Source organism: Danio aesculapii, chromosome 6, assembly GCF_903798145.1.
Source record: "Danio aesculapii chromosome 6, fDanAes4.1, whole genome shotgun sequence".
NCBI classification, from domain to species: Eukaryota; Metazoa; Chordata; class Actinopteri; order Cypriniformes; family Danionidae; genus Danio; species Danio aesculapii.
Window position 1 is genome coordinate 11,109,281 of NC_079440.1, and position 16,326 is coordinate 11,125,606.

The window sequence follows — 16,326 nt, forward strand, 5'->3', positions numbered from 1 at the left end:
CTTTGAAGCAGTCACAGCGTTATATGTGAGCTCCAGCAACTGGTTCCCCTCTCAGATCCATTACTCTGCGACAGTTACATGCACAGATGTGTAATTTATAGCGTGTCAGTGTATGTTTTTCAGTGTTTTTCTTTCCTAAATTGGAACATGACAGACTCAGTGCCATGTCAGACCACATATTATATAGTGCTTTGGCACTCGCACATAGTCATTTGATCACAAACTGCAAGACAGATGGCCAGAGTGCAAGGATAAATTGAAGAGAGAAAAAGCATTTCATTTGACTCTTATGCAGATGAAAATACTACAGACCACTGACAGCCTCTATACCCAGGGGATAACTAGGTGTTTCAAATTCATACACACCCTACATTTCAGAAATGTTGGTTCAGATTTTTTTAACTGAATACAGCACTCTTACTCAGAAAGGATGCTTTACATTTTATTAAAAGTGCTCTTTATAATGTTAGAAATGGTGAAATATAAAAAAAAATCATGGTTTCAATAAAAATATGAATGATTCTTGAGCGTCAAATCAGCATATTAGTTATTAGTGTTATTTGTCTTGATTGCAGTGTTACTTGGCATGGACTTTGGCACCACTGGGGAGTGGGGTGGGTGTTTTTCTGGGTGAGGATTTTGAAGAGTGGATCTAGCTTTGTTTTATGGGAAAGAAAAGTTTAAAGATGCTGTGACCACTCACATGTGAAATCAATAAAAAAATTTATCACAAAAAAAATCTGCATAGTGGTATAATTTTTCACACATGAGGTCTTATTACATTGTAAAATGAACAAGCAAAAAAAATTTTTTTAGTGTAAGATTTAATCTCATTATTATCTAATCTTTAATTAACAGCCTCAGTAAAAGGTCCCAAGCATGTCAGCGTCAGTCTTGAAATAATGCTCAATTTCTTGCATAGACCATTTTTTTTTGTTTCATAAGACCTTAATAAATTATTAAGACCCCCTAGTTTGTCACGATCTTGCGATTGCTGAATCCAACTCAAAATCAACAAAATGTTGAATTTTTTTTATCCTTCTTAATTAAAACGCAAAATAAACTAAAAAATGTAAATAATTTCATAATACATCCAATTCCAAATCATACAGTCAAATTAGATTTATTTCAGTTTGCAATTAATTGTTTTACATGACTTATAGACGTCGAATACGCAATGCGCATGATGTATTTGAGTGTCTCTCGAAAAATGACGTCTCACCTGCGCCCCCACAATCCTAGCATTGAGGGAGGGAGTGAGGGAGAATTGTTTTGCAGCCTGTGCAGTAAGCAGACGTGGATAAAGTGCGAGTGATTTACATGTGAAGTCAATGCAAAGATGCGATTAGACATCCTGTGGTGCCAATCGAGTGAATAACACAGCACGAATTGGGTGTTTTGTGCGTTTGACGCACTTCAGACTGTAAAAGAAAGTGGGAGCAAACATCTAACAAACGGAGCAATGCAACCAACCGAAAAGCAAGCAGCTTACAATGGTGGGAGATTGGTTCAAGGATGACAGCCACTGGACGTGACCGAATCGACATTATTTGTATTTTATATGTAGCCTGTCATGATGTGCGCCAAATACATAAACGATTTCACAATCATTCATTCATTCATTTTCTTTTCGGATTAGTCCCTTTATTAATCTGGGGTCGCCACAGTGGAATTAACTGTCAACTTATCCAGCACGTTTTACGCAGCAGATGCCCTTCCATCTGCAATCTATCACTGAAAAAATTGCTAAATAATTTTTTTCAAAATTTTTCAATCGCAAATTAAAAAAAAAAAAATGGGGGTCTGTTTATTAGAAGTCACAGCTATTCATTTTGTTTTGCTTATATGTTTTGTAATAATTGTTGTATTTTTTTTAACTCTCAAAATTATTTTAATAATTATCCAGAATGTGTTTTTAGATTAAAATAGATTAAAAGTATTTTAATATTGTACTGAGGATAAAAATAATTATGAATAAAAATGAATTATTTTTTATTCATTTAAAATAACCAGCCAACAGTCATTCGTTGGCTGGTACAATGCATTAAATGATGATTTTAATCTTTACCATAAACTTTAGTGTTTATATTTGTTATTCCAGTACTTCTGTTTTATTTGCTTGTTTGTAACTTTGTAACTAACTGAAAAGGGTAAAGACTGAATCTTTTTCTCAATCAAATGCAGATTTAAATGAAGCGCATTGAAGGATTAATAAACTACGCAAATCATCTTCATTTATAATTTGAGTGGGTGTTTGAATTGAGATCCAGATTTTTTTAATGATTAATTGTGCAGCTATACACTGATTTTATTAATGCAGGCTTAACAAGCAGTGACGGAAAACACCTTTAATAAGCTAAGGAAGCATTTAGGTGCCACCACAACTACTTCCGTCATCATTATATTTTACAAGAAAGCCAAAATTCACACATGGGGTTTTGAATGACGGACAAGGTGATCTCTTTGTGATCGTAAAAATGTTGGATTAATCTACAGGTTAAAAAAAAAAAAATTAATCCATGGGTGTTACATACAGGTCAGGACAACGGAGATGAGGATAATCCAAAGAACGTGTATTTAAAGTCCTAGCAATCCGTCTATGATGAGCTTTCAGCTGTGTATGTGCACAGTGGAACTGGAACTGATGTGTGTGTGAGGTGCATGATGGGATTTATAGTTCTTCAGCGATCTGCAACTGCTAGATCGCAGCTGATGATGACAGTGTGTCACATGCGTGCTAAAATGAAGGTTGTGATCCGAACGTTCTGTCCTTAGAGTTCAACAGCAAGTCTACAGTACCCTAGTGAAATGGTCCCCTATGGTCCGCTATTTTGAATTTCTGACACTGATAATGGAAATAAATGCATACTGTACCGAACCAAACCATTCTGTGGACCCAACAACAATGTGAAAGAATGGTATAGAGCAGTGTTTCCCAACCATGTTCCTGAAGGCACACCAACAGAGCATATTTTGGATGTCTCCCTTATCTGACCCATTAACTTCTTAATGTTCTTCTTATGTTCTGATTAGTTGATTCAGGTGTGTTGAAAAATATGTACTGTTGGTGTGTCTTAAGGAACATGGTTGGGAAACACTGGTATAGAGCATACCAAGAAGCATGAGGGGTGTAACTGAACTCCAAACAAATAAAGGACTGAGATTTTTTTTTTGGTTGAATAACACTGGTGGTCCTGCGCCCCCCAAAAAATCCACTTTAGATGAATGTGCCTATGTTTCTATGCCTATTCCAGCCGGATCACTTCAACAAACAGATTGCAGTTCCATTTAGTGTTTCTAGTAGTCCAGAAAGCGAATGACTGCCTTCAATTTCTCTCTCTCTCTCTGAGTATAAGAGCTGGATCAATAGCATGTCAGTAAGTGAACTTGTGCGAATCACATCCATTCATCTCTCTCTTTCCCACACACACACACACTTCTCCCATTCCACTTTCAGTTTGGGAGTCTGGAGGTAGGGCATGGCTTCGGGCACCAGGAGCAGGGCTTCCCCACACACACCAGCTACTGTCTCTTACAGCGCATGACACTTAACCAATAACCCGTCCCACCACAGCTAGATGCACTCGTGTGGCCCCAGACCAGCGTTAGTGCCGCTCAATTGTATTAAGGGCAGGAATGAAAGCAGCGTGACCCTTCTTAAGTGCACAAGGCATCTTTGTGCGGAGCGAAGTCGGCCGATTGAGCAGATGCATCAAAGGAAATTCCCCCCCGCGCACAGTCAGAGCAGACAGATAATGCTATTTACCTGAGTGATGCAGCTTGGCCTGCAACAAGACACAGATGCATGATGTCTGAGCGGAGCTGAGCACTCTGACCGAGAGAAAATCTGTGTGTGTGTGTTTGCCTTCAGAATACATGTGGGGGTGGATTTTAATTAGTGACAGTTTGCTTACACTATGTGTGTGTGTAGTAGGGCCGGGGGGGAAATGTATTTATTATTTTTTTTTAAGTGGTTTATTTTTGAAATCGATTCTGTTTTCTAGGGGTGTTCTGTTATTTCCCGAGGAAATGTAACTATTTTACGTTTTGTCCAAAAAGTTGCTAATTCGTACAATTGCATGATAAATAATTAATACCAAAATGTACGATTTTTATTTTACAAAGAGGCATGTCCATAAATCCCAGCCCTAAAGATCACTTTAAAGGAGATCATACTAAAATCAAGCAGCAAGCTCCCGGTCTCCCTCGTGAAGCAAATACGAAAGTAACTGAAACTGCAATTCCAAAACTGAAAATCGAAATTCCACTAGTCCTGGCTTTTTTTTATAGCTCATCTGTTTCGTTTATATTCAGTTATATTAAGGCTGCATAATTAAGGGCGGGGTCACTTGAGTGACAGCTAGTTCTCGCTGGTCGCCGTCACTTCACCTCAGCTGATTCCGGCTGATTAGCCGCTGAACTCAGCATATACATCATACTTTTGTGTTGTTTTATGTGGCTTTACACAGTCAGTCGCTTTTTGGAATTATTTCCTACAATTATCAGATGATATGGCATGCTGTGTGCACTTTATTGTGCTCACAACTCATTCACATGGCCTCCATTTCCCAGGTGAGTGAAATTATATACTTATATACCATCTCTATAAATGTATTTGTTTTATTTAAGATCATTTATCATTTATATTTTTTGAATGCACTCCAGAATTTGACAGATTGATTAGCTGTAGGCTCTACAACAGTCATCTGAAATGCTGTCATACAGTGTTATGCCTGGATTTCATAAATAGCCGTGCATTTATTAACACAGACTATATTTGAAGTGTTTTAAGTAATTTTTCTCCAGTACAAAAATGCCATAAGAACAATGCTTAGTGACTCAATGTATAACAACAGTGTTTTTAAAAGTCTAAACACTAGTAAACAACCAAGCACATGTGGTCAGAACACAAACGAGTTGCAGGTAGTGAAGTATTAAGCGTTACTCCCACACCCCGTCTAAGCAAAATGTTAGCAGGCATCTGTAGTTTCGCTCACGCTCCGCCTCTTTGCCCTTGTTTGGTATCCCCCTGTCGGTCCGGTGACGTGCGAACAAAAGTGGCTTCTTTCGAATTCTTCAGAAACCTTTGGGTGACGTCACAGATACTACGTTCATATCTTTTACAGTCTATGACTAAAATGTATTCATGAAATCATACAAATTAAATTGAATGGGGTATATGCACACAGTGTTGCCAGATATATTTGACTTTTTCCAGCCCAAAAGCTGTCCAAAACTCGCCCAAACGTGTAAAAAAAATGCCCAAAATATTAATTAATATTTTATTTAATTTTTATTTATTTAAATCAAAACTAACCCTTACTGTCATAACTGATAGTTACCTTAACTGTCAAATTTTTTAACCATACAGCAACCAACACCAGCAGTCAAAGAACCACAACATAATAGGATCACATCGAAAACACTGCCCCCTCTCACCCACACAATGCACTTAATGTTGTGTAGATTACACTACCTACTTTTGAAATGGGGTATAAATTCATCCCATTTGGTGTTTTAAATTCTTTTGAACATAATTAGGTGCTGCTCGTCAATCAGACAACCTTTTTATGTTTGTTCTTGCTGTCAATTGCAGAAAAAAAAGATCACTAAGAAAATAAACCGATGTGAGTTTAATTCCAGGCGCTGCATGATACGTGTGCACGTGAAGGGGAGTCAGATTTGTCCGGGGAGTCGGATTTTGATACAACTGTCCTTCACCTCCTCTTGCGGCTGGGCCCACGCGGTTTGCACTATTCACTGGTTACTACTAATTGAATGGAGTATGAGCACACAGTTATGCTTTAAGTAAGTTGCATATAAAATTTACGCTTCAAACCTGCCCAAATTTTGTTAACCCGCCTATGCCATTTTTTTAACCACACAATCAAATTTAAAACAGCTCAATCTGGCAACAATGTATGGACACCAACTTTTGAATTTTTTGTCAGCCAGCCCAAGAGCTTCCGGTGAATTGTCTAGCTATTACAAATGATATTTAAGATCTGATTTCTTTAAAAATCGGTAATCCTCACTGCCTGACAGAGACACAATATTAAATGGGTCTCAGACCGGACAAAAAAACACTGCTGTAATTTGAATCGATTGAGATCATCTTTCAATGGCACATTGTTGAGCAGAAAGAAGTTGAATTCACTTGACTTTTGTGGCTTATTGTAAATTGAATGGTCAAATCTAAAACCTTTTTTCAGAGACAGAAACCTAACAATTTATGCTGTTAATATTGTTCAAGTACAAAATAATAGAAATAATGTAGAATTTATATGTAGAATTTATTTGATCAATTTAAAATCTAGTGTATTTGTATGCATGTGTCTTTGACTTTGAAAAGCATATTGTATTATTACTACACTGTTAAAATTTACGGTAAAAAATAGCATCTGTGGTTGCCAGAACTTTACCATTAAAAATGGTACAAACTATAAAATTATTTTCAATTTTACGGTAAACTACTGTACTTCATTAATGTATAGACTTACACACCAGTGTTCAACTACTAACACAACACATCATATATTTTAAGGATATGTACTATTAACCAGGTTACATATTTTTACTGTAGCAGTTTTACAGTTTTTTTTACTATTGAAATTACGGTAATTTTTATTATTTTTCTTACAGTGGACTTATTAATGTAAAAATACACCTGAAATAAAGTCTTCATTGATCATTTTTATAAATCAATAGCAATTGTATTAAATCTATATTCGCTGAATTAAATTGAGAATCAAGTTAAATCAAATCAACAGTTTGCAAAGCAGGACTGAATTGAATCAGGGTCTGAATTGATTTCCAGCTCTAGTGTAGTGCCTTTAACACAGTCACATGATCAAAATATGATACTAAAAATAGCAAGCAAATGGTAATATCTGAGGAGCATTGATTCCTACCTTAAAATCACAGATGCATGTCACCGTGTCCCCGATTCGCAGACACTCGCCGTCAAACTTGCAAGTGTTTGTGTCGCACAGAAAAAGATCAGTGTCCTGCTCTTCAAACCCTGTCAGGAAACACACAAATGTAGGTTAGAGATTACAAACTCAATGTAAAATGTACATTAAAGTTCACATTAAAATTATTAGCATTGTTACAAAAAAATCATGCTAGAACAAAAGGCTAAAATAATCATAATAAATTATCAAATTGTTGCATATATAATATATATGTTTAATTATATTTAATAACTTATTATGCATTTGAAATTTCGGTTTAGTTTTAACAGCAGTTTAGTTTGAAAACAGTAAATACTTTAGTGCAATAAAATATTGCATGATGTTAAAAATAAACGTTATTATCAAAAATGATAAAACAAAATCCAAATATACTGATTTAATTTAACCCTAACTCTTGGAGTTTTTTCTTCTAAATCTATGTTTAAAAGCAAACGCCATTATTATTAATGAAATTTGGGTTTTGGTCATAATAGGACAGATCCGGCCAGACTGAGTCACAGGATCTGGGTTAGCGTGCAGTGTCTCACGAATTAAACTCAGTGTTTTATAATTGGTTCATATCACTTTAAAATCTCCAACGATCTTCCCCCAAAGTGCACCCACGGTCAAACGAAACACTGTAGTTCATTAAAACTGAATAAACACATTATTGGTGTGAAACAACCTCACAGAATTACTTCCTCGGGACAAAGGGGCTTTTGGTTTCAAGCTGGATGAAGGATATTAAAGTTAAAGCATATCATGACTGCAGTCCTAAACAACAGACAGCCTGTTACAAAAGCTGCTTTTATAAAACAGAACTTTTTTTGTTTTGTTTTTTTGGAGCTGGTTTAAGGTCAGAACCACCAAGTATTTGAAGCTTACAGACCTGCAGAATGTGGCCAGGATGACCCTGAAGGTGAACAGTGTCGATTGATTACATTAAAGGAACGCTCCTCTTTAATTTGAAAATATGTTCATTTTCTAGTCTCTAGTCACCTAGAGTTAAACAGTTGAGTTTTAACATTTTTGAATCCATTCAGCTGATTTCCGGGTCTGGCGGGAACACTTTTAGCTTAGCTTAGCATGAATCATTGAATGAGATTAGACCATTAGCATCTCACTCAAAAATGACCAAAGAGTTTTGGTCATTTTCCTATTTAAAGCTTGAGTTTTATATAGGAAAGACTGAAGACTGATAGAAATTGAAAAGTTGCTATTTTATAGGCCAATATGGCTAGGAACTATGCTCACTGGCCACTTTATTAGGTACAGGTACTGGGTTGTACCCCCTTTTGCCTTCAGAACTGACTGCCTTAATCCTTCAGGGCATAGATTCAACAAGGTACTGGAAATATTCCTCAGAGATTTTGGTCCATACTGACATGATAACATCACACAGATTTGTCGGCTGCACATCCATGATGTGAATCTCCTGTTTCACCACATCCCAAAGGTGCTCTATTGGATTGACATCTGGTGACTGTGGAGGCCATTTGAGTACAGTAAACTCATTGTCATGTTCAAGAAACCAGTCTGAGATGACTCGCGCTTTATGACATGATGCGTTATCCTGCTGGAAGTAGCCATTAGAAGATGGGCACACTATGGTCAAAAAGGGATGGACATGGTCAGCAACAATACTCAGGTAGGCTGTGGTGTTTACACAATGCTCAGTTGGTACTAATTGGCCCAAAGTGTGCCATTACACCATTACACCACCAGCAGCCTGAGCCGTTGATGCAAGGCAGGATGTATCCATGCTTTCATGTTGTTGACACCAAATTCTGACCCATCCGAATGTCGCAACAGAAATCGAGACCCATCAGACCAGGCAACTTTTGTCCAATCTTCTATTGTCCAATTTTGGTGAGCCTGTGCAAATCTCAGTGCGAATCTGTGCGAGCCTCAGTTTCCTGTTCTTAGCTGACAGGAGTGGCATCCGGTGTGGTTTTCTGCTGCTGTAGCTCATCCGTCTCAAGGTTGGACATGTTGTACATTCAGAGATACTCTTCTGCATACCTCAATTGTAACTAGTGGTTATTTGAGCTGGCACCAACAACCATGCCAAGTTCAAAGTCACTTAAATTACCTTTCTTCTCCATTCTGTGATTGGCTGATTAGAAATTTACATGAAAATTAAAACATGAACATACCCCTCTGAACCCTCAAAATAAAGATATGAAAAAAATGTAAAGTCTGGTGTTTGTAACTGCTGCTGAACTAGAGGCTCATGACTAATTTATGAGTTTAAAAAAAAAACTCAAAACCCCAAAACAGCCTAAAAAATATGCTTTTTAATTGACATCTGCAGACACAAACTGATAAATTGCAAATAAAAGAAACACTAAAAGGGATCGTTCATCCCAAAGATTAAAATTATTTCATCATTTACCGACGTTTCATTTATTCTAAACCTGTTTAAGTGAATCTTCTGTTAATCACAAAGGAAGAAAAATGCCGGTAGCTGGTACCTATTGGTTTCTATAATATTTCTTTTTCTATGTATTTCTTCTTTTCTAAGCCTTTAAATGACACTTTAAGCTGAATACTAAAAATATCTAGTCAATCATGGCAAAGATAAAAGAAATCGTTAGAAATTAGAAATTGTATTATTATTTAGTTATTAAAACTATTATGTTTAGAAATGTGTTGAAAAAATATTTCAATTAAACAGAAATATATATATATACAGGGGGGCAAATAACTCAGGAGGGCTAATAGTTCTGACTTCAACTGTATAAAGCACAGTATTGGTTAAATTATAGCAGTACAATGTGACTAACCAGAATAATCCAGGTTTTTAGTATCTTTTTTTATTGATCTATTACAGACAAGTTGGTGCAGTAAATTCTCAGAAAACAAACAAGACCCAGCATTCACTGCTTGTCTGCCGTTGACTCTACAAACTCAAAACTTTTTTTGCACAAACATTTTTGTTTTTTGGATTTAGCAATCCAGTGAATCATTAAACTAATATTTAGTTGCATGAACAGTTTTTTGTAACTGCTTCAGTTGTGTGGAGTCAACCAACTTTTGGCACCTTTCAGCTGTTATTCCACTTTATCAACATTCCACAAATCATTTACATCTCTTGGTTTTGCTTCAGAAACAGCATTTTTTATATCACCCCACAATCTCGATTGGATTAAGATCAGAGGATTGGGCTGGCCACTTCATAACATTAATTTAGTTAGTTTGAAATCAAGATTTTGCTTGTTTATGGCCCGTTTCCACTGAGTGGTACGGTACGGTTCAGTATGCTTTTATGGCCGTTTCCACTGTTAAAAGGCGTACTAAACCGAACTGTACCATTACCACTTTTTCTGCACCCTTTCGAAAGGGTACCAAACACGAGAAAGGGCACCAAAAGGCGGAGCTAGACTTGCAGCTGAACGCTATTGGTTTACAGAGATACGTCAATTGCTTGCGCAACAAGCCAGAATGAAAACAAAGGCACCGCCATGTTTTCAATACACAGCAGAGAGATTACAGCGTAATTATATATACATATAATAACAAGCCAAACTTGTTGTCGTCTTGATGAATAGCCACAAAGCCAAGAAGAAGAGCAGATTTTACCCTGTGCCCTGTAGTTTTTTATGAGCCGGTCTGAAGCGTGAGCAGTTTAGCTTTCTTGCTTGCGCTCGCCGCGCGTCTATATTTAAAATAACAAAATTCTTGAGCTGATGCTAATAACATGCGCTTGATCATTGATGTGCTTTTGAAACCCGATCCTGTCAGAAACTGACAAACGCCAGAGTGAAGCGTGAAAAAGCAAAGGAGAAGCCGGAAAAAAAGGAGCACATTATTTTTTCAGCAAACGTGAACAAACTGCCCTGTTTAACTATTATCATCACCTTTTGGACTATTTTGAACTCGGAATGATGGAATTATTTTCTAACAGAGGCTACATGTGCTGCTGAAGATTAAAGACACAGATGAGAGGTTTGCACTGACTGTGGGCTATATTTTGTGTTGTTTTTGAACCCAAATATAGACTAAATGTATGCTATGTGTAGTTTTTCTGTAAGTGGTAACATATCAGAGACTGTAAGGGTCTGTATATGTTCATATATGCTGCATTTATTTATTTATTTTATATAATTGCTGACGTTACAGTAGGCTATTTCGCACTGTCATTGATCTGCAGTTATAATCAAATCATGTTCATAGAAAAGTTAGTAATAAACATTTATACAGAAGTATTTATGTGTATAAAGCCTCTTTACCTGTACAGCTTTAGACATTTCCTCGAGCGAAAATGACGTTGACTAAACTTTCTGTCATACACCACGCCCACCAAAAGAGTACCATTGGTACCCGTTTAGCAGTGGAAACGCAAGCCTGATAAAGGTGTCTCCTCTTCAGCGTAAGGCAACATTGACCTCTTCAAGTATTTTGACTCTTGCAAACTGGTCCATAACCCCTGATATGCGATAAATAGGCCCAACACCTTAGTAGGAGAAACATGGCCATACTATGATGCTTGCACCACCATGCTTAACTGTCTTCACTGTGTACTGTGGCTTGAATTCAGATTTTTGGGGGTCGTCTCACAAACTGTCTGTGGCCCTTGGACCCAAAAAGAACAACCTAACTCTCATCAGTCAACAAAATGTTCCTCCATTAGTCTTTAATCCATGTGTTATTTGGCAAATTGTAACTTCTTCTGCACATGCCTTTTTTTTAACAGGGGGACTTTGAGCAAGGGGATTCTTGAAAATAGATTAGCTTCACACAGACATCTTCTAACTGTCACAATACTTACAGGTAACTCCAGACTGTTTTTGATCATCCTGGAGGTGATCATTGGCTGAGCCTTTGCCATTCTGGTTATACTCCAATCTATTATGATGGTTATTTTCTGTTTTCTTCCACTTCTCTCTGGTTTTTCCCTCAATTTTAAGGTATTGGAGATCATTTTAGCTGAACAGCCTATAATTTTTTGTACTTCTTTATAGGTTTTCCCCTCTCCAATCTTTTTAATCAAAGTACCCTGTTCTTGGTACATGTCTTGAATGACCCATTTGCTTCAGGGTTTCAAATGCATGTTCAAGTGCTGGCTTCATTCTTGAATATGGGCCACCTGATTTACATCTGTTTTTCACAAAATTGATGACCTCACTGATTGAATGCCACACTGCAATTTTTTTAACACACCCCTTTCAACTGATTGCCCAATTGCACAGCCTTAAGAGCGTGCATATGCATGAATGTTTGTTTTCTGAGAATCTACTACACCTACTGGTAACTTGTTTGCCATGTATTAATAAAAACATAATAAAAACCTAATTTATTCTGGTTGGTCACATTGTACTGCTATTATTTTGAACAATACTGTATAACAAACACAGTGAAATATTGTTCTATTGAATTTGTCAGTATAAACAAATGTAAGACCCCCAGACGGTTGCATCATTCGTATGATTAGAAAGAAGTAACACTCCTAAATCTCCTCAAACATGAGTGCACTTCCACATATGACTATTTAGTTCAATGCCTTGAGCCAAAATTGACTCAAAGGCTTCTCCCTGCAAACACAAAGAGGAACAGGATGATCCAGGATGAATATTTCATAAGCTCCACCATCTGCAAGTCAAAGAACAGGATGGGCTGAACATCCACGTCACACTGTATAATGTTACAACATGAAACCGCATTGACGGCTGTAAAAAAGCGCACTTAAACGTATTGATTCGTATATTCGAAATCCTTAAAGTACATTTTTTTGAGAAATTAATTTCAGGAAATATAATGCAAATGAATTGAAAGAATATATTAGTGTACTGTAAGGGAAGGCATTTTTCATGAATGTTTGATTTCAGTCGAAAAGAATCTTTTTAAACACTGTAAAACATAAAGGGTAGTTTGAAGTCATATTTCTGTGAAATAAGTCACTGGGTTACATTTTTAAATAAAAAACGTAACCCAGCGGTTGTCTTATTCCACCCAGAATTGGAGCGTATACTACATTGGCAGATAAAATATGCTTTTCTGTGCATAAATGAGCTGTTTTAGGTACACACTGAAATATTGCCAGCCATAAAGAAAATTTAATTCTTTAAATGTTTAATTATTTTTTATAAATTGAATATTTCTATTTTAAATAAATGTTATTTCAGATTTTTATAAATCAACCGAATGTCTTAAAATCTGGATTTCCACAAAAATATTAAGCAGCAAAACATATATATATATTATATATATATTTTATTATATATATATATATTATATATATATATTATATTTCAAAATTAAATCCATTGAGTAATAAAATTCAGCTTTGCATAACAGGAATAAATTATTATTATAATAATTTTTAACATATTAAATTTGAAAACAGATTTAAAATGTGTAAATATCTTGAATAAATAATGCAATATCTTCAGGTATATACACACACAGTGAGTTACAGTTCAAAATGACCACTACCTCTACGTGTGACGCCGATGCAGGACAAAGGGATTAGTAAAATGTTTTTCTGTATAATAGCAGTTTGCGACAATACCGCCGGGTGGCACAAAAGAACAGTATGCGAACGGACAGAAATATACAGTAGTGTTAATACCCCGCTACCTGCAAACGAAGATGAAATAACGAAACAATGCGTTATAATTCCATCATAAATAATTAACAAGCTTTATTATCATTATAGACTTGTTAAGTGCGATGAGGATTCATTTTGGAAACTAAATCTAAAGAAATAAGACAACTAAAATGAATGTACAAAATAAAGAAATGAATGAATGAATAAATAAATAAAGCAGTGTTTTAGCCTGAATATAGGCAGATGTGGAGTATTTGTTATTTTAAAGTAATAGGACTTAGACAACCAACAAATAAGCTTATTCATTTACGTTTTCATATATACAGTGGTCCTTCGTTATTCGTGGGAATTACCTCCTAAAAATAACCCGCGATAGGTGAAATCCATGAAGTAATCCGCTTTATTTTTTACAATTATTATTAATGTTTTAAGGCTGTAAAACCCCTCACTACACACTTTATACACCTTTCTCAGACTGGCATTAACATTTTCACACATTTTCTCTTTAAACACTCTCAACCTGTTGTCAGCTGTCAGCAAAAGGTTCATAAAGCTCATTTCAAAGTTCATTTAATCTTTTGAACGAATAATGGCATCCAGCATGATGTTCTTTTTTCCTGCATTCACTGATCCACAGAACTAAAGCAGACTCCATCCTCCATTCTGCCATGCACATGACAGTTGAAGGTAATAACACACCAGACGTGCACATTCGCATGTTATTTAAAATGAAATTATTCAGATGGCGCTCTGTGGGGTGGCCAAATATGAAAAATATGTACAGTGTCCTGAGTCGTTGCTGGGCACCGCACACAGCCGTTGATATGCGGCACTGGTGTGCGTACCCTGATGTAAACCTAGATTTACAATTCTAAAATGCGTGGCGTGGCACATCCGGTGCGCATCCCTTTACGATGGTCTTGCTTTGGACAGTTACAACCCTTTTTGCATCCTTGTTGAAACTCGCACTGCTATAGTGATCAGTGATTTATGTTAATTTGGCAAGATGAAGGCATTCTGAACTGTACAGGAGGCACGGAGGAGATTGATTGACATTGGTCTACAGCCAATCAGGATGCAGAACACATTCCGTTGTAAAAAAAATAAAAATAAAATAAAAATAAGTATGCCAAATTGCACTAAAACATCCGTGAAACTGCGAAGCCACAAAAGGTGAACCACGTTATAGCGAGGGACTACTGTATATATAAATATCAATGTTTAAATAACAATAAAACTAAAAAAGAACATGAACAAACTTTAAACTTTGTATTTGAGCTTGTTGCCACGGACATAATACAGAAAAATAATAATAATAAAGATTAAAAACACAATCAAATAATTAAATTACATTATGTAACTAAATTAAACTACAAATGGAAATATAAAACAAGCAAATCTTAGAATGAAAGCTAATAAAGTCAATGATAACTAAAATAGTCTCAGTTATCATAAAAATAACACTGATTTGTTATCCAATAAATGAAAGACTTCTGTCTAAATCGATAAAAATAACCTTTTATGAATAAAGTTCATCATTAAGCTAGTGCTGATCCAACAAACATCGCATCTAATGTACTCACAAGTCACAAATTCTCAGCATTTTTACAAACACCTCATTTACTGAATCCTATTGCTCAGAATATCATGCATTCAAGGCATTCAAAATCAGTCTATTTTTATGAATGCAGAAAGCTTGTCTGGGAAGTTGTGCAAAAAAATTGGGAATTATTTTATATGTCGATAAATATACGGCAAACTGACCTGTGCTCAAACGACTGAGAGGAGGAGAGAGAAAATAAGAAACAAGAGATCAGACAGTGAGTTCAGATCCGAGATGGGCGTATGATTTCTCTCGCTGGGATGAGACATGCATCAAATTTAAATATTGCCGGATCAGTTGTGTCTGACTGCGCAGCCCATCATACTCAGAGTGCTTTGTGTGTGTGTGTGTGAGAGAGAGAGATGTGGCACAGACTGATACAGCGCTGCTGAAACAAGACAAGCAGGCCGAGTCTCAGGATAAGTAAGTCTGTGTGGAATAATAATGAACCGGGTGGAAGAGGAAGACAACACTGCAAACGCAAACACAATAGAGATTTTCAGAGTAGGAGCTGTGACACTCTAGTGCTCGGGTCACTTCCATTTCTATTCATCTTTCAGTGGATTCACATCTTAAATCAGCTCGCAGATTCCGGGATTTGAGATGAATTTAAATCACTGGATTTACTAGGACTGGACAATATATCTAAATTATTAATGGTTTTTGCAATTAATGTCTGATTAATACAAGAGTATCATGAGTGGCTGTCATTAGCATTAGCACACCTTCTGAAAGACTTTAATCAGACAGCTCATCATTATGCAACAGTTAAAGTTGAAGTCAGAATTAATAGCCTTTCTGAATTATTAGTCAAGTTAAGTCAAATCGAGCTTTATTGTCATTCCGCTACATATGTGGACATACAGAGGATTGAAATGTCGTGTCTTGCAGAACAACGGTGCTACATAAATTTATCATAAATACAAACACAACACATAACTAACATATAAAATACTTAAACTATGCTCATAAGACAAGCTATACAAGTACTTTTAGATGAGACTGAACAATGTTGTGCAGGATATTGTGCAAGAGAGGTATTAAAGGTTGGATTATTGTGTGAAAGAGTTATTTAAAGATGAAGAAAGCAGTGCAACGTGATTGTGGTACATTTATAGTAAACATTGTTTGCCTTATTGAGTCCTTGTAAACGCCTAAAGCGAGCGAGCCAAGGCCAGTCGCGTTTCCACTATCACTTCCGGGGCGTAATCGGGCCAAAG

The 16,326-nt window shown here is 36.2% G+C and overlaps 1 protein-coding gene across 2 annotated transcripts in view; it reads right to left on the reverse strand.

Annotated features, from left to right (window-relative positions):
• The window catches only part of tmeff2b (transmembrane protein with EGF-like and two follistatin-like domains 2b), a 129,304-nt gene that overhangs the window by 83,106 nt on the left and 29,872 nt on the right, over window positions 1-16,326 (reverse strand). For both annotated transcript variants that reach the window (XM_056459512.1, XM_056459511.1), the window contains exon 2: window positions 6,912-7,021. In XM_056459512.1, coding sequence (XP_056315487.1) covers window positions 6,912-7,021 — 110 coding nt within the window. The remainder of the gene's footprint in view (window positions 1-6,911; window positions 7,022-16,326) is intronic.